Source organism: Schistocerca piceifrons, chromosome 8 (assembly GCF_021461385.2).
Source record: "Schistocerca piceifrons isolate TAMUIC-IGC-003096 chromosome 8, iqSchPice1.1, whole genome shotgun sequence".
Taxonomy (NCBI): Eukaryota; Metazoa; Arthropoda; class Insecta; order Orthoptera; family Acrididae; genus Schistocerca; species Schistocerca piceifrons.
In genome coordinates, this window is record NC_060145.1 from 417,965,748 (window position 1) to 417,988,863 (window position 23,116).

Sequence of the window (23,116 nt, forward strand, 5' to 3'; positions counted from 1 at the left end):
AAGAAAGAGTATAAGTCTGTAAGCTCAGCTACTATCTTCCATTTCTAATTTGCATTTTTAAAGACACAGTTGTATATCTGGACCTGTATGAAGAGTCAAATTTTAAATCTACCTCATGTCCTCTCAGTGCTTGATCTTTATAACATTCAATTAGTGAAATTTACCTTATCCAAGATTACAACTCTTCAATTATTTGCACCAGTCCTTTTTGGCATAGCCAATCATTACCAAATTTGTTACTAGGTAACAGCCTTTGCAAAGTTTACTGCATGGTTAACTACTAAAAAGTAAATTATTTCTATACTACACATACTGACTGAACATAGAAAACATGGCATTATAGTTATAATGAGTAAGACTGGTTAATTCTAACAGACAAATTGTGTGTACAGTTCATAATTAGAAAGTAAATGATCAAATAAAGGTATTTAACTGCAGCTATGGGAAAAAGCAGTTTCCTGAATCATATCTGTTCAATGATGTATCTTAGGGACAGTGTCATATCTAGAGAGAGAGAGAGAGAGAGAGAGAGAGAGAGAGAGAGAGAGAGAGAGAGAGAGAGAGACAGGGGGGGGGGGGGGGGCATTACTTTTACTGACCTCCAGCAACCATACTGAGGAAGTATAAGCAAATCAGACGTGCATGAAATCTTCATTCACCTTTGTAATAATGGATTCAAACACAGTGAGACAAATATAAACAACAGTGACTCAGGATGTTAAAAATCACAGTACTGATATTAAAAATAAAGATCCATATATCATATAAAAATTATATTTTGTTATTAAATATAAAAATAAAAATACATTACTTCTGGAAGCCTTAAATATATACTGATGCATAAAGTCACAAATCACTATCAGTAAAACAAATGTGACCATTATGGCTCCACTGCAAGAAACCACACACAGTCTCTCTACACATACAATGTCATGACAGCAGCCATCAACAAGGGAAAAAAATTACACACAAACATATTCATTCTTTTGCATTACTGTCGCTGTCTTTTGTGTAATATAACAAATAAACAGTAATACTGCAATCCATTAAATGTGATTTGAATAATATCACTGACAACTGACTAGGTCTACATAAGATATAGCTGCACAAGCATTTCATAACAGCACCAATCATTCCAACATATTGTAATAGTAGCAGACCATTTCTCTTCCCATAGGTTCAATGCTTTAAAAAGATAATAATTCATAATACAATACAAAATATATGTGAGAGTCCATTTTCCAATGACAACCCACTACATAGACAAATATTTTACAATTAGACACAATGCAACATTAATTAGAGATTTTGTCTCTGGCAAAATATACATATCTACACTGTCTCTATTAAGTAGAGTAAAGAAAACCTCTCAGAGGTGTATTACTTCTCCATCACTGTTACTGATGGACTGTATCATAAGTTACAATTAGCATCCAATTTTTTTAGCATAGTTTTGCCCTTCCATAGTTTTGCCCTTCCACCAGAGAAAAGTAAATAAATATAAAGAGTTTTTATAAATAAACATCTACATCAAAATATGACGACTCATTGAAAATCAGTCACTATTTTAATTCTTTCCATGACCAGTACAATTCAGTTTAAGAGTGCAATGGCACATAATTCATGATAAAACTGACGAGGATATGAAGTACTATGTAAGTATATTCTCGGCATGATTGAAACAAAGGGATTGAGTTATAGAAGGGATAAAAGGCCAATGACGAACGGGAAATGTTATGCTTCAAAATGAAGGATATGTCTAAGATACACTTACAGCAATAAACAAATATAAAAATAAGAAAACCCATGATATGTAATTCTGATTTTTCTATGTGCAGTTTAACTTTGATCAGGACAAAGGAAGAAACATAGTCAATTCCCTAACAGTTATCATTAAATATCACATTTGTTCTAAAATTGTGCAAATTCTTGTTTCTTTAGAGTATCCTCACCAGCCTGTTTACTGTGGCTCTCTCTCATAAACTGATCTTCAGTTCTCGTAGCCCTAGGGACTTATGAATAGGTTTCTACTTGTGAGAAAAATGCTTTAGTTTTGCCATAATTACAAACATGTTAAGGTATTTTCTTCGTGCAAATGGGGATGAGGTATAGATAAACACAAAAATATTATAATTTTATTATACTTGCTTTTTTAAAGACAAATAAAAAACTAATGGCACAATGGAATCTTATTTTCAGACATACAAATAAAAGAACAGCCAAATTTTTAATATGAATGAAGAAGATTAGTTATTACTCTCCACTTTGCACTAGAATTTTAAATGAACATTATTTCACATGTTTTTCAGAACAAAATTGTATTAATTCAGGATAGAGACCACAAATTAACACTAAAAGGACTGTCTCCTTCACCTCCCTCCTCCAAGTTTTTCCTCAGTAATTTCCAAAATTAATGCACTGTGACTGACACTAAAAATATGGACATTTAAAGACTTGTCATACTTTCTTTCCAGTGAAAATAAGTGCTAGTTTCACATAAAACAATCATGTAGTGACTAATTCTATTTCACCGTTTCAACAGGAAAATGGCTTCCTCTCCTATTAATATTTGTCTTCTTTCCATGATCTTTCTCAGCTATTAAATCCATCTACCATTTATCAGAATCTTGAAGGAAAAAAAAGTGCACACTTCCATTACACTACACTAACATATCACTGTTCAACATGGAATGACTGTCTAGGTTCCAATTATGACAGCTGACTGAATTATCTTACAAGAATCTCGTACATGACATTTTCAAATCATAGGATCACAGGCGTATAAGCACAAAATTCTGAAATACTAGTTTTTGCGCACTATAACTCCAGAAAAAACTGCTGTATGTATTTCTGAGTATGAAATGTAAAACAAACAAATTCTACAACAGTAGTCATTTTACAATATCAACTGTCAGAATTACAATCTAGTATAGGAAAGCCATCTTAATTCTTCCTGATTAAAAATAATTACATACATCTGTTTCTCAGCACTCTTACATATAACTTCTAAAGATATTGCAAAAAGTTGTAATTTTTGTTTAAAACTTCAGTTCTACTTATCTGGCAGTTCCTGGATTTCTAAACTATGAACTGTCCATTAAACAATACTTATAAATCTTAAAACTACAGCGTCATTGCACATAAAAACTTTATTTTAATTTCCACTGCGCCTGATGAAGAACTTTTCTTTTGAGTGAACATTATTTCTATATTTATAATTATATAAATATAACTACTGAAATTCTGGTTGCTGTTTCATAAGAAAGTCAAAGTTGCTATCACAGTTGTACAATCCACATTGCCCTATGCCCTAATGCTGAAAACAGCTACTCATATAGTTCTCCTGTTTCAGAGAGTTATAAAGTCCACAGAATCCCTTCAAGTACTGAAAACATATCTACACTCTGTAACAATAGGTTGATCCTTCATTTTAACAACAAGCCAATATATCAAACAAGATGACTCTGCTGACAATACTGTTATGTCCATTTTTAGAAAATTCCATTCAGATCAGGCCTCCATTCCTGAAATTTGTTCCTGTTTGACAGACTGCTGATCTGTATCCTTTGTCAGTGCAGCAGCTGCAGTGATGCTGAACACAAAATTTAGACAGCCAAACTTTATGAAAGAGCCGTGGTTTATCAATGCTGTCCCTTCCCAACCAGCTCCAGCATCTCCAATTACATCAGAGCTGCTTCCTCGACAACTGCACTGTATCTCTACCTATAGAAATAACACCAAAGAAATAACTTTTTCTAATTTCTCCTCAAACACTGATAAAAAATTAATTTTAATTACAGAGCTGTGACTAAATTTTTGAATAATAAGTTAACAATGTAAACCGGTATTCAATATCTACCAACTACAATGGGCAGAAAGCAAGTGTCTACTTGAAATGTGTAATAATAATAATAATAATAATAATAATAATAATAATAATAATATATTTGTATAAAAACAATTGTGTTGGTTTCTCTGCAGAAGTAGGTTGACTTTCACGGATATAAACCTGTCAGTGCTGTGGCATTCTGTTGTGGCTGGTGCTGAGATTGTGGTGGACTGTGCATGGGCCACATGTTACTTTGCATCCAAGCACAATTACGATTGTCACACAAAACAACTGTTTATGTGGATTCGTTATGGACACTGTAACAGACAGTCAACCCAAGACATCCATGTCAGAGGAAAATCAGCAATTGGTGTGGAAATGTTCACATCATGCCCCAAAAAATCAACTTGTTACACAGCTCATGACAGTGGTCTAACACAATACATGATGTGAAGATACTTAAAAAAAATGAGTATGAATTTCATTAGTGGAAGCTGCATTACTATTGGGAACTACCTGTTAAGATTGCGATGATCACATGAGATATTATGGAGAAATCATGGTAGACTAGCTCAAAGACTTTCCCCAGTTGTTTTCAAACATAATCTAGTGAGATGAAGCTGTGTTTAACTTGCGAGAATTTGTAAATTCCTATAATTCTCACTACTCGCAAAAGATTTTCTGCATGTGACCACAGAGAAAATGCAGAATCACCTCAATGTAATGGTGTGATGCAGTACAACATTAAAACAACTTATCAGTCTGTTTCTTCTACAAAATACAATGAACTCAGACTTCATCTTTACGCAAGTTGGAGCACCACCACATTTTGCAAACAATCAGTGTAAACAAATGGGTCGATAACCATTTTCTGGGATGATGGTTGGGTTGCTGTGGTTCTCGCAAGAGGCTAACATGAAGACTTTGTCTTACACTGTATGGCTACTTCTTGTGATGATGGGCAAAGGACAAAGTTTATCAGACCACACCATGTGTCTCTGGGTTATTTGTAAATTCGTATCCTGCATGTTCTCAACAATAAACCACAAAAGTTCCAGCAGAAGTCAGTTAAGAATATTCTCAAACAATTGAAGACACTGGTGGAAAATATTGGCACCTATATGGAATATACATTGTGAACTCAATGTACACATTCTGCTGATCATAATATATCTGGTTTCAACAAAATAGATCAAATATTTTGGGAAATATTAGCAGTTTCCAATAGACACTCACTTTCTGCCAACTCAGGAGTTAATGTTGAGCAGCAAGCAAAGTAGAGACTGAAAACTGAAACAACTTCAACTTCAAAAATTCCTCACCTTTCCTGAGCCAGCAATCATCTTTTGCGGTTCTGATTCTGGATCACTGCATACTTGAGTGTCTCTCTTCCTTCGTTTATGGACTACTTCTCGTATCCTCTGAACCAGTGGATGGACAGTATTTGATGATCCGATAGGCGCAGCCTTCTCCGAAAAGTCACATGAATACAGCACATTGTCAACCATTGTGCCATGTTCGCTGTAGTTCAGTAACTCGAACTGTTTTGTTGTCTGAAATTAAAAATAGAAATATATCTTAGTTCACTAAAAGAAAAAATGAGCCAGATGTTTTTTTGTTTGTCCCTATGAGTGTGGCTCAAATGAAAACATTAACTGCATGTTTCTAAAATATTTATTACATTTAAAATGAGTATGATCACATCACTTCTTCAAACAATCCCAAAAATGTGTTAGCAACATACTGCACTAATAAAAAATTTGAACTTATGGGAAGTCACTTTGTGGATGAGAGAGGGGAGGTTGTGGAACTTCAACAAAAGTTGAAAACATTTAGTACCAAATTGCAGGTTAAGACTATGTCTAATGCTTTTCTCTTGGCAAATTCTTTTTAGTCCCTTAGGTCTAGTTAATTGTACTGTAGCAATATAATACATTGAAACTAACAGAAAGTACACAAACACAGAAATGTTTACCTTATCCAGCCAGCCCAGGTGAAAGAATGTTTCTTACTAACAGGCAACTGTATGACAACCCCCCTTTTCCAGGATTAATATTTGTAAATTCTCAGGCTGCACATTTATTATCATCATTTGGAATTTTATGGTGACTTTCTTATTGTGGTGCTTTCTTTTAAGAGGGTATGTATAGGTCACAAGTTCTATAACTGATTCACTGACATTTTAAGTTCGCTTGAATGACAATCAAACCCACAAACAAATAAATCTAGTCTTCTAGTTACGGCTGTAACTACACAAACACTGTGTGACTCATCTAATTTGAGCAGAAGCAACTCCACCAACTAATCAGTAGCTGTGAAAATCACCGAGAGCAAGGTTGGTGCACAGAATGTGTGTGGAAGACACTCAGATTCCATGTTCTGTGTTACAAGTAGTATAGGGACTAGAATTGTCATGCAGCACACAAACATCAGAAGTGTAAAGTCAATGATATTTACTCCTCATTGCAGCCTATGGGTGACTCTAGAAGGCAATTCCTGACATCTGAGACGCTTCAAAGGACAGGTCTCATCCTTGGTACCGTTGCTCACTGTTCTTACAAAATTAATTCTCTTCAGTCTTAAACGAACACAGTCAACAACTGCAACCAAAACCAAAATTTTTCGCAAGTGACTCCAACAACTACATCCTACTCAGATTTATTCTGTTGAAATGAGTATTTTCTTTTTAATTCCCAATTTGGTAAGTCTAGATATCTTCTTAAGGGTTGGTTTTATTGGGTTACACATTTTACCTCGAAACTTTTACATCCTCACAGTGCACATGCCCCTTAACTGCACCAAAACTGAATAAAAATTAGGTAATTTAAATCACACTATATGCACATCATTCAAAGAATTAAATTTAATATCAATTGAACTTTCAGTTAGCTACTCTGACAAAAAGGACATACCTCATCAAAGAATATGCATGCATGTTTTGGTGAGACAAAGTTGCAGTGGCCATAATTTTCCAAGATGACATCCATATCTGCACCTGAGGATAAAATTACATTTAGTAAATTAGAGTATTAAAGCCACAGCTCTATAATGTAAATGAGCATTACGTGGAGAATACCATGCAGTAATATAAATATTAATAAATTTTGTCAATTTGAAATAACATACATTAACAAAAATAAAAAGGTAGCTTTTATCTACTGATTTACATTAAAGTTTCCCTGCCCAAATTTTATTTATGTAGAAAGAAAATAAATACCACCAATAAGAAACTGCCAGATGACATTGGCATGCCATCAATGGGCTGCAAAAGTTTGCAAAACTCTAAATTACTACATAATGTTCTCACGTAACAATTTTAAACGTATCAGTGAATCATAGTACCCATAGTTACCATAGTGAAAGCTCATATTGAACTCTTTAAACACATGTAGTCATGTTAAAGAAGTCAGGCAGCTTTGTGATGAATCATCATCTAATATCAACAATGTAGAAGAAGACAGACTGCTACTTATCATAAATAAGGCATGTTTGAAAAAACAAATATAAGGAAAAATAAAAAATAAAAGACCTGCCTGCAACTTAATGTGTCTTCTTTATGGTAAGCAGTAATCTTGTCTTTTTCTATATTGTTGATATTCCTACATAGAGGTCCATTGTTTAAATAACTACTAATGTTCTATAAGAACATTTATTTTCTCTAAATATTTACCTACATTGACTGAACTGTTCATGATGAAGATAAATGAACTCCCATCTGATACTGATAAAAGCTGAAATAGTTTTGTACACTGTTGATGCAAGCACCATAATTAAGTCCTATAGTGGCACCACAACAAACGGACTGAATGATAAATTAAATTTTCACCAAAAACACTGATTGGTTTGCAGCAGGTTCGGCTACAGCATACCACCCTGCAGACGAAAACTAGGTGTGGACCCCATGTGGGCTGAGGCTTGGCTCAGAAGTACTTTGTACAGTGCAACACTTCATTTAGCACTGCAGTGCAGCACTTCATTTAGCACTCCAGTGCAGCATTTATCCATTGGCACAGTTTCCTTCACTTCGGTAGAATTGTGGTGTCAGCATTGTTTGTGGTATAAGAGAAGTTCAGAGGTCTAGTGTCTGTCTGCCTAAAAAGAGGCAGCCTAGTGATCTATCATCACAAGCTGTTAAAAATGAATGAGAATGACAGACGAGGAGGATATGGATTCTCAGTACCTATACACAGTTGCATAATCGACAAATAGCACAAATTTGCTTTGGAACGACACTACAGCGCTACACAGAAAGAATTTAAAGAATTAGATGACAATTAAAGAGCAAAAAAATTACAATACTCAACAGACGGTATTCAACAAGGAGTCTTATGTGCTAAATTTGCAGGCATGGAGCATGGCAAAGAAACCTCCTATAAGGATAATATCAGGTGTATATTCTCAACCCTAACATTGGCAACTGTTCAAAAATTAAGCACACTAACAACAGCATAACATTATCTTAACCTTCGTATGAATTGCTGTTAGTAATCAAGCAGAATTTGAAAATAAGGGTGGAACCCACAAACATAAAACTTCAAATAGTAAGTAAAGCTGCCACCAACCCACATGTTGCTTTACTGTGCACAGTCCAATTTGGAGATAGTATGCCACTGTCTTTCTTCAACCTTTGAGCTGACTTAGCTAGTTAGTTGTACGGGAAAATATAGCTTAACATACGAAGAGCCAAGATAGACACAAAGCCACGACTACTACAGTAGTACAAGTTTATATGCCAACTAGCTCTGCAGATGATAAAGAAATTGATGAAATGTATGATGAGATAAAAGAAATTACTCAGGTAGTGAAGGGAGACGAAAATTTAATGGTCATGGGTGACTGGAATTCGACAGTAGGAAAAGGAAGAGAAGGAAACATAGTAAGTGAATATGAATTGGGGCTAGGAAATGAAAGAGGAAGCCGCCTGGTAGAATTTTGCACAGAGCATAACTTAATCATAGCTAATGTGGTGTCACCGCCAGACACCACACTTGCTAGGTGGTAGCCTTTAAATCGGCCGCGGTCCGTTAGTATACGTCGGACCCGCGTGTCGCCACTGTCAGTGATTGCAGACCGAGCGCCACCACACGGCAGGTCTAGAGAGACATCCTGGCACTCGCCCCAGTTGTACAGCCGACTTTGCTAGCGAAGCTACACTGACCAATATGCTCTCATTTGCCGAGACGATAGTTAGCATAGCCTTCAGCTACGTCATTTGCTACGACCTTGCAAGGCGCCATTACCCGTTAATATTGAAATTATAAAACATGTACCATCAAGAGCGATATTCTCCAATTATGGATTAAAGTTAAGTATTCCAAGATCTTTGTACTTTATCTGCAATTCTCAAGACATTGTCCTGTTCCAGACCTCACGCCAATCCGCGTGAGCTTAAAAGCGTGCATTTCGGACTCCTCTAGCAACACGGTGTTGGCTCTTCTGCCAACACTTCGGCTAACACTTGGTTCAAGAATCACGAAAGAAGGTTGTATACATGGAACAACCCTGGAGATACTAGAAGGTTTCAGATAGATTATATAATGGTAAGACAGAGATTTAGGAACCAGATTTTAAATTGTGAGACATTTCCAGGGGCAGATGTGGACTCTGACCACAATCTATTGGCTACTAACTGTAGATTAAAACTGAAGAAACTGCAAAATGGTGGGAATTTAAGGAGATGGGACCTGGATAAACTGAAAGAACCAGAGATTGTACAGAGCTTCAGGGAGAGAATAAGGGAACAATTGACAGGAATGGGGGAAAGAAATACAGTAGAGGAAGAATGGGTAGCTTTGAGGGATGAAGTAGTGAAGGCAGCAGAGGATCAAGTAGGTAAAAAGATGAGGGCTAGTAGAAATCCTTGGGTAACAAAAGAGATACTGAATTTAATTGATGAAAGGAGAAAACACAAAAATGCAATAAGTGAAGCAGGCAAAAAGGAATACAAACGCCTCAAAAATGAGATCGGCAGGAAGTGCAAAATGGCTAAGCAGGAATGGCTAGAGGATAAACGTAAGGATGTAGAGGCTTATCTCACGAGGGGTAAGATAGATACTGCCTACAGGAAAATTAAAGAGACCTTTGGAGAAAAGAGAACCATTTGTATGAATATCAAGAGCTCAGATGGAAACCCAGTTCTAAGCAAAGAAGGAAAAGCAGAAAGGTGGAAGGAGTACATAGAGGGTCTATACAGGGGCGACGTTCTTGGGGACAATATTATGGAAATGGAAGAGGAGGTAGAGGAAGATGAAATGGGAGATACGATACTGCGTGAAGAGTTTGACAGAGCACTGAAAGACCCAAGGCCCCAGGAGTAGACAACATTCAATTAGAACTACTGACAGCCTTGGGAGAGCCTGTCCTGACAAAACTCTACCATCTGGTGAGTAGGATATATGAGACAGGTGAAATTCCCTCAGACTTCAAGAAGAATGTAATAATTCCAGTCCCAAAGAAAGCAGGTGTTGACAGATGTGAAAATTACCGAACTATCAGTTTAATAAGTCACAGCTGCAAAATACTAACGCGAATTCTTTACGGACGAATGGAAAAACTGGTAGAAGCCGACCTTGGGGAAGATCAGTTTGGATTCCGTAGAAAAGTTGGAACACGTGAGGCAATACTGACCCTATGACTTATCTTAGAAGAAAGATTAAGGAAGGCAAACCTACTTTTCTAGCATTTGTAGACTTAGAGAAAGCTTTTGACAGTAATGACTGAAATACTCTATTTCAAATTCTGAAGGTGGCAGGGGTAAAATACAGGGACTGAAAGGCTATTTACAATTTGTACAGAAAGCAGATGGCAGTTATAAGAGTCGAGGGACATGAAAGGGAAGCAGTGGTTGGGAAGGGAGTGAGACAGGGTTGCAGCCTCTCCCCGATGCTATTCAATCTGTATATTGAGCAAGCAGTAAAGGAAACAAAAGAAAAGTTCGGAGTAGGTATTAAAATCCATGGAGAAGAAATAAAAACTTTGAGGTTCGCCAATGACATTGTAATTCTGTCAGAGACAGCAAAGCACTTGGAAGAGCAGTTGAACAGAATGGACAGTGTCTTGAAAGGAGGGTATAAGATGAAGATCAACAAAAGCAAAACGAGGATAATGGAATGTAGTCGAATTAAGTCGGGTGATGCTGAGGGAATTAGATTAGGAAATGAGACACTTAAAGTAGTAAAGGGGTTTTGCTATTTGGGGAGCAAAATAACTGATGATGGTCGAAGTAGAGAGGATATAAAATGTAGACTGGGAATGGCAAGGAAAGCATTTAGAAGAAGAAAAATTTGTTAACATCGAGTATTGATTTAAGTGTCAGGAAATTGTTTCTGAAAGTATGTGTATGGAGTGTAGCCACGTATGGAAGTGAAATGTGGACGATAAATAGTTTAGACAAGAAGAGAATAGAAGCTTTTGAAATGTGGTGCTACAGAAGAATGCTGAAGATTAGATGGGTAGATCACATAACTAATGAGGAGGTATTGAATATAATTGGGGAGAAGAGGAGTTTGTGGCACAACTTGACTAGAAGAACAGATCTATTGGTAGGGCATGTTCTGAGGCATCAAGGGATCACCAATTTAGTACTGGAGGGCAGCGTGGAGGGTAAACATGATAGAGGGAGACCAAGAGATGAAGACACTAAGCAGATTCAGAAGGATGTAGGCTGCAGTAGGTACTGGGAGATGAAGAGGCTTGCACAGGATAGAGTAGCATGGAGAGCTGCATCAAACCAGTCTCTTTGACTGAAGACCACAACAACAACAACAACAACTATGAAGAGTACATTTTCTGAAGTCGCACACATTATTTCACTGTCAGTTGCAACAGTTTCCAATGGACGGAGGCTTTAAAAATTACAGTAAAGTACCTTGGTTACGTCAAGGTGCATGCCTGGAATGATTTTTCAATTTAGAATCCTGGAGCAACTCAGAATTTTTCACATATGCAAATCATTGCCAGAGGTGAAATAAGTGATAACTGACACATAAAAATGCTTGGACTATCTGGGGAACAAACCGGAGACATTTGGATCTGTATTTTTGCAATTTAGCATTGAGTCAAACATTGTTCCCACTACTGAAAACATCACTCTTACAATGAAGGGGGGAGGGGGCTTTAAAAAAAATTGAAATCATTTCAGCTTGGCAATTACTGCTCTATAAATTAATTTTCCAACAGATACCTTATCTGTGCAAGTGAGGGGAAACTAAATTTAAATGTAGGGTGCGATTGGGTGTTGCATTAATTGTGTACAGCGGCACAGTGAAGCAATATTTTCATTCAGAGTATTTATTATACTTGTATTTGTGATAAATTCCACATTATAGTGGGACATCATAGATCTGGTGCATGGAACACAAAAATAGCCAAAAGAAACTGACGTGCAAATGACAGTGATACACTATGCCTTTTCTAAATATTTATGTGAAGTGACTGAATTTTTGCAATACAAATATGGAAGACATGTTAGTTTCATCTTATGTAATAATACAAGGAAATGGTTCAAATGTGTGCTTAAGGATAACCAAATGAATAATTCTTGACTGCGGAGAAGAAATTGGCAACAACTATGCTCTATCCTCTCATTCCTTTCCTAGATTTCACATATGCTTTGGCTGTAAGCAATACAACAGCTGCTCCCCAAATGCTGAGGAAATGAATGGCATTCTTAAAATTATATCAATGTCTTTACTTGGTTCAGTGGATGGATAGTCTGAAAATCATTTACACTATCTGCAGACACAGGGAAATGAATTCAATAGTCAAATATCATCTAGTTCAAATCCATCTATAAGCCACACTGTGTGACATAATAAAGAACGAAATGCAGATATAGAGTCAATGAAATTATTCCATACTTCTGAAGAGGAATTTGGCATTTTTAAAGGAGGTCAATTCTGAATTCCGAAGCAGACACAAAAGATAAATGATATTTCTTATGTCACGCTATGTCTGAATAGTTTCTACACAACTACAAAACCCAGTAAATCAGTTGGCTGAAACACTGTATCAGCATTTTCTATATCAAAGTGAACGCTGGGACTATAAACTAATGATTAAGGGCCTGTGCAGACAACACACAACCTCATGGTGCGGTCAGTGACAGTCATGGTGGACATTAACAGGAATCCCTGAAATGCATGCCAATGCACTGTGTTGGCTACATGGAAAGCTCGTTTGATGTGACGCCAGCTGGCTGCTGTTATTTATATTGAGAACAATGTGCTGTCATCCTGCCACAGTGAGTATGCAAAGCTTTTCATGAAAAAAAAATTTAAAGTTTATTTTCAGTTTATTTGTGCCCACAGTATCACAACATTTTAGAGAGGACAACATTTTCCATTTGGACTATTAAACATTTATTTATTCATCACCATTGCGATTTTGGCTTATTCTGTCATTTACAACTGATAGTACACTATGAAATGTGTAAATGAATCATTCTCAACAACTCTCTGAAATAGCAATCTGCAGCTGAAATGTTCCCAATTATTTTGTAACACAAATGGTTTAGTTTTTTTCTTTAACGTACTGTGTCAATACTTTTGTGGCCTACTTTCCTTTAAACACATTGCTGTCACATTAAGCAGAAAGAGTGACGAGTGACAAGGGACGTAAACTGCTGGGTTGAACTCATCTTGTCACAGAAAAAGACAGCTCTGTCTGATGAAGAGGACAAGTTGCAATGAAGACATAAAATACTGTTACCACCAGATTAGCAAAATCTTGCAATTTCTTTATGAAAAAGGACAACACTTTTGCTAGTTGGGATAAAAGATATGGATAATTATGAAAAACAGCAAGATAAATGGAAATGAATACTAGATGTGGCAGAATGGTGTCACATTAAGATATTTGGTAGCCAATTATAATGATTACTTTCTCACAATGGCTGCAAACATTGCATCTGATAATAAATAACCAATTATAGAAGTATTTTAATTTACTTTGGCAGATATTCTTTACTTTGCAGGCAGACTTTACTATCAACAATATACCCTCTTCAATGCTAACAAAAATCATTATGTCCCTCAAATTTGGTAATTATACAGTAGTGTTTTTAGAAGAGTTTTTTAAAAAAATTCTGACAACAGGACTGTCACTGAACTACCTTTGTAATCACCCAATGTCATAAGAGAGAGATTTCAAAAAGCAGCATTGATACAACTGAATTAAAAAATTCACAAACAACTGCAGATCATGTTCACTTCTTTACGTCAATTGGCAACATTTTATAGAATGTCACCTACAACACAATACAAACTCCTTTTACACAGCCTCTAAAGAGACAGCCATACATAATTATAAAAATTAAGTCCTGCCAGAGTGCTAAAATAGAAAAACTATCCTGCTGATACAGTCTGTGACCTTGTCAGATCTTTCAATTGTGTTGATCACAAAATTCTAACTGAAGTGCCAAAGAAACTGGTATAGGCCTGCACATTCAAATACAGAGATATGTTAACAGGCAGAAGACGGCATTTTGATAAGACAAGCGTCTGGCACAATGTTGAAGACTAGTTACTGTTGCTACAACGGCATGTTATCAAGATTTAAGTGAGTTTGAACGTGGTGATCTAGTCGCCACACAAGCGATAGGATACCGCATCTCCAAGTAGCGATGCAGTGGGATTTTCCCATACGACTATTTCACAAGTGTACTGTTAATATCAGGAATCTGTTGAAACATCTAATCTCCAACACAGCTGCAGCCAGAAAAAGATACTGCAAGAATGGGACCAATGATGACTGAAGAGAATCAGTCAGCGTGACAGAAGTGCAACCCTTCCGCAAATTGCTGCAGATCTCAGTGTCATCAACAAGTGTCAGCATGCGAACCATTCAACGAAACATCATCGATAGGGGCTTTTGGAGCTGGAGGCACACTTGTGTATCCTTGACGACTGCACGACACAAAGGTTTAAGCCTCGCTTGGGCCCGCCAATGCCGACATTGGAGTGTTGATGACAGGAAACATGTTGTCTGGTCGAACAAGTCCTGATCAAATTGTATCGAGCAGATGAATGAGTACAGGTATGGAGACACTCTCATGAATCCACGGACCCTGCTTGTCAGCAGGGGATTGTTCAAGTTGGTGGAGGCTCTGTAACAGTGGTGGGTGTGTGCAGCTGGAGTGATATGGGACCCCTGATACATCTAGATATGACTCTGACAGGCGACACACACATGAACATCCTATCTGATCACCTGTATCCAATCATGTCCATTGTGCATTCCGACAGATGTGGGCAATTCCAGCGGGACAATGTGACACCCCACATGTCCATAATTGCTACAGAGTTACTCTAGGAACACTCTTCCGAGTTTAAACATTTCTGTTGGCCACCAAACTCCCCAGACATGAACATTATTGAGCATATTTATTTATTCACATGCCTAGATCACTACGGCCAAACTGAGGAGCAAAACTCCAAGGTCATGGAAAGTGTCAGTACATGAAATTACAACATAAAAGTAATAACAGATAAAACAAAATGTTTATGAACCCAAAAAATGCCAAGCCACAAGTTTAAGTAAACACAATCAACAACATAAAATAGGAATTAGCTATTTTTTTAAAGAACTTCTCGACAGAATAGAAGTGACCCATGAGGAAACTACCTCTTCAGTTTTGATTTGAAATCACATGGATTACTGCTAAGATTTTTGAATTCTTGTGGTAGCTTATTGAAAATGGATGGAGCAGTATACTGCACACATTTCTGCACCAGAGTTAAGGAAGTGCGATCCAAATGCAGATTGGATTTCTGCCTAGTATTAACGGAGTGAAAGCTGCTAATTCTTGGGAATACGGTGTTATTGTTAGCAAGAAATGACAGTAAAGTATACATACATCTTGAGAGGCCAATGTCAGAATACTCAGACTAGTGAACATGGGTCGTCAAGAGGTTCACGAACTTACACCACTTACGTCCCGAAATGCCCGTTTCTGAGTCAAAAATATACTTTGAGAATGGGAAGAGTTAGCCCAAAATATAATAAAATATGACATAAGTGAATGAAAATAAGCAAAGTAGACTAATTTTTGTGTCGTATGATCACTTACTTCAGATACCATTCAAATAGTAAAAATGGCAGTATTAAGTCTTTGAACAAGATCCTGAATACAAGCTCTCCACGAAATTTTACTATCTGAACACCTAGAAATTTGAATTGTTCAGTTTCATTAATCATATGCCCATTATGTGAAACTGAAATGTTTGCTGTTGTTGAATTGTGTGTTATAAACTATAAAAACTGAGTTTTACTATGATTTAGTGTTAGTTTATTTTCTACTAGCCATGAACTGAGATCATGAACTGCACTATTTGAAACAGAGCCAATGTTGCATACAACATCCTTTACTGTCAAGCTAATGTCATCAGCAAACAGAATTATTATAGAATTACCTGTAATACTAGAGTGCATATCATTCCATTCTCAACACTGTGAATAATGACATTTTGTTGTCTGTTTTAAAGTAAGAGGTGAACCAATTGTGAGCTATTCCCCATGTCCCATAATTGTACAAACTTCTGGAGCAATATTTTGTCATCAACACAATCAAACGCCTTAGCAAAATCAAAAAATGTACATAGTGTTCAAAACCTTTTATTTAATCCATCCAAAACCTCACAGAGAAAAGAGACTACAGCATTTCCAGTTATTAAACCACTTCAAAAGCTGAACTGTACATTTGTTAGCAAATTATGTGATATAAAATGATCAATTATTCACACATACACAGCCTTTTCAATAGCTTTAGCAAACACTGATGGCATTGAAATAGGTCTGTAATTGTCTACATTATCCCTTTCTCCCTTTTTATAAAGCTGTTTTACTAAGGAATACTTTAATCGTTCAGGAAACTGACCATTCTTAAAAGAAAAATTACAAATATGGCTAAGTACAGGGCTAACATGTGCAGCACAGTACTTTAATATTCTGCTAGGCAGCGTCATATCCATGAAAGTCCTTAGTCCTCAGCAATTTAATTATTGACTCAATCTCCCCCTTGTCAGTATCACAGAGGAGTATTTCAGAAATCAATCTCAGAAAGGCATTTTCCAGGAGAGTTATACGATTCCCTGTAGAAACTTTTTATTTAATTCACCAGCAATGCTCAGAAAATGATTGTTAAATACTGTACTTATACCTGACTTATCAGCAGCATAAATATTTTTACTACGAACTTATTTACATCATCGATCTTGTGCTGCTGGCCAGACACTTCCTTCAAAACTGACCATATGGTTTTAATTTTATCCTGTGAATTAGCTATTCTATTTGCATGCCTCATACTCTTTGCCTTCCTCATAACATTTTTAAGCACCTTACAGTACTGTAAGCACCTTACAGTACTGTTTGTAATAGACTACTGTAGCTTGACTCTGACTATTTCTAACATTTTGATATATTCCCGCTTTTTTCATGGTATCCTTATCCCACTAGTTAGCTACCCAGGCTGCCTTTTCCTCCTAGTACCTCATTTAGAACGTTCTAATGGAAAGCAACTCTCAAAGAGGATGAGAAATGTGTTAACGAAAGCATTATATTTGTCATCTATGTTATCGGCATTATAAACATTCTGTCACTCTTGTTCCTTAACGAGGTTTAAAAAAACTCTCTATTACTGTTGGATTAGCTTACCTATATAGTTTGTAATTGTACGTGACATTTGTTTGAGTACAAAAGCCTTTTTGTGTTAAAATTTGTACACCATGGTCTGAAAGGCCATTCTCTCTTTACTAAAAGAATGCCAATCTAGTAATGAAAAATGAATAAAAATATTGTCTATGGCTGTGTCACTGTTCCCCTGCACCCTGGTTGGAGAAAAACACTATCTGCATCAGATTGTATGTGTTTAGGAGATTACCAATATTCTTCTTCTTGCACGATCATATACAAAATTAATATTGAAGTCACCACATGTAAATAATTTTTGGTACTTCCTATGAACTCTCTCTAGCTTGAGCAGAAATGCTCTGAAGTCAAGTGTTAGGGGACCTACAAACAACAACAATGAGAAGTTTGGTTTCACTAAATTTAACTGCCCTTGCACATCATTCAAACACTGTTCAGTGCAGTGACGTGATATGTCTACTGACTCAAACGGAATACTGTTTCTTATGTGCATGGCCACTCCCAACTCTACAAATTGTCATATTATTTAAGTGATGCTCCGATACACCAATAATGTCAGAGTTAACATCTATAAGCAGTTCACTAACTTTTTCTCTAATACTTCTTATATTTTGATGAAATATGCTAATTCCTTCTCTAACTGGATACCTTACCTTCTCTGTAGGTCCTCCTTAGTTCCTCTAAGCAGGTATACCTATCAACTGACTCCAATCTAAAAAAGGTGCAGCTCTACCACCAATTACTACAGGAATTTTTCCATGAGTGATTCTACCACCACCCACTACACTGTCACCCATAAGCTTTGCCAGCCTCTCCATCCCATACCAACTGAGGTGCAGGCCATGCCTAGTAAAACCCACTCTATTGATGGACTCAACTTGCACCACTGCAATGTGACCCATGCCCTCTGCCATCAGTGCCCTCTCCAGCCCCATGTTAACCTGCCTAATAGCAGCATTAAGATGAGGCTGATCATGGCACTGAAACAGTTGCACAAAGTGCACATTAGTGCCACCAGTTTGAGTAGCTATCATTACCTGGTCACCACCTACATCATATTCCCCATCCCTATCAAGACTATTTCCTGCTCCACCCACAATCAATACCTGATCCTCTTTCATAAAATTCCTAAATAACTCCCCTATGCTGTCAGTCCCTTGAACCACCCTTGCACTAGGCTTCACAATGTGGGTGACCTGGTACTCACTCCCCAACACTTCCTGCGACTGCTGGCCCACACCTCTACCGTGCGAACTACCTAGCAGCAGAACCTTCTTCTTTCTGCTAGAATTTGCAACTGACATAGGCTTCCTAACCGCCAAGGTGCTGCATGTTTCCTAACCTACAGCTGTGAGACACTGCTCTCCATTCAGCTCTGACAGTTGGTCAAATCTACTGCAAGGAGGGTCTCACTAGAATGCCCACTGGCTTCCCCACTGCATTCCCCCCAATGAAAATACTTTGAACAAATCCCACACCATAACCCACTACTCTCAAATCTATAACGAAGCCCATACTTCTCACTCTTGGTAAAATTTTAAGAGTTACGGAAAGAACTAATGTCTACATTACCTAAGTTCAATTGCAACAGTAGAACTATTTAAAGAACTAACAATAGTGGTCTCAAAATCCTCTCTCTACTAAGAAAGCAACAACTTTTATTAATACCACTAAACCACAATTAATATCAATACCACCAAAACTTCACACAATTTCTTAGCTGAAACCAAAAATTCAAGTGCCCACTAGAGCACTCAACATAAGTAAAACTGTGAATGAAAATCTTACTGAAATATTTCACTAGACACAATAAGAAAGTCAGCTGAAAACTACTGCATGAAATTTATCAAACGACTTCAACATGGAGACAACTCTAAAAAACACAGTGGGTGAATGTTTCCAAGAGTTTATTAACGTGTTATTTCGCCACAAACAGCAAGAGACACCACTGAAAACTACTAAATTTAATACCTCTATAACCATGCACAAAAAACTTTGTCAGAACTTAACTTTTAAGAACGGCTGCAGCTACAACTGCACGCCGCCAAATGTAAACACGCTTCTAATATTTGGACGAATAATTGAAAAATACTAAATTCAATATTTGAGTACAGTGCACAAACAACTTTGACAGTATGTAGCTTTATAACCAGTACAGCTGCAACTGCACAGCACGAAATGTAAACTCACTACTGAGGCCTGAGACTTGGATGACCGACATGAGCACACTCACGAATAACAGACCACTCGGGTCAATAAAATAGAAAGAAAGACTGAGATGAATGAAAAAGACACTAATAATTTTTTTTCACTGCAAATATTAACACAATTAAACTTTAAAGTAAGTATCTGAAGACTAAAACTTTATAAAATATTGGCGAGCAATTTCAACAGCAGTCCATTGCACGTGACGTCACACCAAAGGCGCCTTGCAACGTGTTGTTCACGAGAGGTCTCCACCCCCTCGTACTCTTACAGATTTATGGACAGCCCCACAGGGTTCATGGTCCTAATGCCCTCCAGTACTACTTCAGATATTAGTCAAATCAATGCCATGACGTGTTGCAGTACTTCTGGATGCTCATAGGGGACCTAACAATATTAGGGAAGTGTACCAGTTTCTTTGGCTCTTCAGTGTATCATAATGCTATATCGCTGATAGCACCACACTTGCACAAACCAAGTCGTACCTTCATAACAGAAACCAGAGTGTCACACTGACACACTGTGTCACAGGAATGGATGAACATAACATATAGGGTCCTATGAGGATTGATAGTGAGTCTGCTCTTGCTCTTAACATACATGATTGATCTTCCAATTTTTGAAGAATAGTGCAAAAATTGCAATGTTCGTTGATGATGCTAGCACACCAATCACGGAGCCAAACTAAACCTTATAAGACACAGCTCAGACTTAAAACCGGTTCACTGTACACAGTTTAAGTTTTAGTCTCACAAAGATTCATACTGTGTGATTTAAAACATAAAAATGATCTCCTACCACCAGAAGGCAACATTAATGATCATACTCTAAATGAATCACTGAGTGTAAAATATGTTGGAGTCAAACTGGATAACAAACTATAAGCGGCATTCAAAAAGAAAAACGAGCCGGAGGCATAATTACAGAAACCAGTACCTGTATATTAGAAGTAATGACACTAGACACTTGACCCACTGTCACACAAAGCAGCGAATGACTGTCTCGTAAAATTCCCAAGGCTGCGATATTAACCAGTTCCGCATGTACAGCTGGACGTCGCCATCTGAGGTGAATCGTTTGCCCCTCAGAGCCTTTATTGGCATAATCACTGGGAGAGAGGTCCGGACTGTATGGGGGTGGCTGAGAACCTCCCATTTGAATTTCTGCAGGAGTGCCGTGACTGTGTTGGTCGTATGAGGCTTTGCATTATCGTGGAACAGAATGACCTCACGGGCGAGATTGTCTGGTCATTTTGATTTGATCGCTTGGCGAAGAGTGGTCAAGGTTTGTGAGTAATGCTGGGCATTCACTATTGTCCCATGTTGCAGGAAGTGAATCAGAAGCCAGCTGTCTTGGTCAAAGAAGAATGTCAGTATAACCTTTCCTGCACCTATGTGGGCATTTGATGCGTGCTGCTGGTAGCTCTGTATAGTCACGTGATGTGCACGTGTGCCCTCTAGCAACAGGGCTGTAAACTTCCACACACTTGTCGGAACCACACCTCATGACACACGCCACGATATTACCCTCCTGTCACCGGTTTGTGCATTCCAGACACTGGCTCGTTTCTTTTTGAACGCTCCTTATAAAGTGGCATTAGTGCTTAGATAAGCACAATGAGATTAGGATTAAAAATTAAAAAATCATTGAAGTAAGACCTATATTTTTCCTTTCATTTGTCTGTCATGTACATGTTTAAATAAAACTCTATCTCGGAGTTGTAACACTTTTAGATTGCTGTTTTGAATATAAAACATTGCACGTCTACCCTGAAATTAACCTACTTTTAAAGTTCCTACGATTTGTTCATTTACTTCATGTTTTTGTTTTTAAACATTGCAATTACACTTTGGGCAGATATTGATGCTTTTCATACACATTTTCTGCATACAGTTTTTTCCCATTTCTCACAGATGCTGATGGTCTTGTTTCCTTTGCACCTTCCAATATGACTCTTCTTTTGCTTTTTATATTTTTCTGGTCCTACAGCCACTTCTTTGACTGACTGACTGACTTACTTTCTTCTCCCATCCTGCTCATAGTTGTTTCCCTTACGAGTTCATTTAACAGCTGAAGAATGAATCCCATCCTCTTAGGTTATTTGACTGTAGACAATGCATGCATTTATTGCTGCCATATCTAGGATAGTATGAAAGACATGTATGAGCTATTGCCTGATAGCAATCTTAGTTGAACATTTACGAAACATTTGGTCAATGACGTCCACACCATACTCTGTGGTGTTACAGATGGTATCACTTTTTGGTTTCTTCTTTTTTTCACTCACTGCTAGTTCAGGATGTAGTTGGCTGAGAATAATGGCATTCTTAGGGTCAAATGTACACTGCAGTTGACTTGGAAATCTGCAATGTATAAATGTAAATCTCAGATTATATCACCATGAAGTAGATAAACTCAGAAATCTGTGTTGTATAAATGTAAATCTCATAACTGTGAAGTAGATCAACAATGACTGGTAAAATTTCACAGATCAAGTCAAACTCAATTGGAATCGTCAGTTCATAACCTAATGGCAGTTACAAAACAATGTTTTTGTTTTGCACAAATGAGTTAAAAAGAAGTAAATAACAAAGAAGTCGTTATTAACACAAGTAATGTTAAATAAATATGTGACTTTTGCACACCTCACACTGTTGTTGCTCAATTTTTTTTTTTTTTTTTTTTTTTTTTACCTGTAAGGTTAGGTTAAGATATTATCGGTTATGTAAGTAATGAATGCAAATAATAACTGATTCCATAACAATTTGTAAATAATTTGAGTAGTTGAAGACATTTTATAGATGAAGCCGCAGTGTCAGACAGAGAAATTAGAAACATATGATGTCTGACAGCAGCCAATAAATACTGAAGACCTCTCACAAAAACGTTCTCTAGGCTTGAAAAGTATTAGCTACACAATTTACATTGAATTTTTAACTATGAAATACATGCTTAAACAGCTTCACTAACTGCACACACGTTGATGAATCAGACGAGCACCATGCAGAAGCAAGTTGCTCTGTAACTCTCAGACTGTAAAATAATAACTGCATCAGTTACTTGTGTTTTGATGGTTAACACAATGTGTTTTGAGAATTTATTCTCATTTTCAAGTGCACTAGTTTACATGAATAAGTTTGCATGTGTGATTTTCTACTTCTTTTGCATCTTTTTGCGGTTGGACTGCAATCGGAAAGCCAGACAAAATGAATCTTTGAATGTTTTTAAATGCTAATGTTAGAAATGTACTGCTTCTTTTCATCACATTTTCAGCTTTCAGCTCGTAAGCACAACACTTTTAATGTTCATGTCTACAAAAAAAACTTACCTAGTGTTGTTTTGATAGCCAATAGACATGTGCAATAAGAAACAAAACAAGGCACACTATTGCATCTTGTGCATGCCAACAAAGTGAATGATTATTGAAATGTCAAAGAA

The 23,116-nt window shown here is 37.0% G+C and overlaps 1 protein-coding gene across 1 annotated transcript in view; it reads right to left on the reverse strand.

Moving 5' to 3' along the window:
- Positions 1-758: 758 nt before the first annotated feature.
- LOC124711895 (PHD finger protein 12) overlaps positions 759-23,116 on the reverse strand; it is a 69,931-nt gene continuing 47,573 nt past the window's right edge. Inside the window, exons 13-15 of the mRNA XM_047242143.1 lie at positions 6,742-6,824; positions 5,152-5,382; positions 759-3,723 (exon numbers count right to left, since the gene is read on the reverse strand). Coding sequence (XP_047098099.1) covers positions 3,511-3,723; positions 5,152-5,382; positions 6,742-6,824 — 527 coding nt within the window. The 3' untranslated portion in view covers positions 759-3,510. The remainder of the gene's footprint in view (positions 3,724-5,151; positions 5,383-6,741; positions 6,825-23,116) is intronic.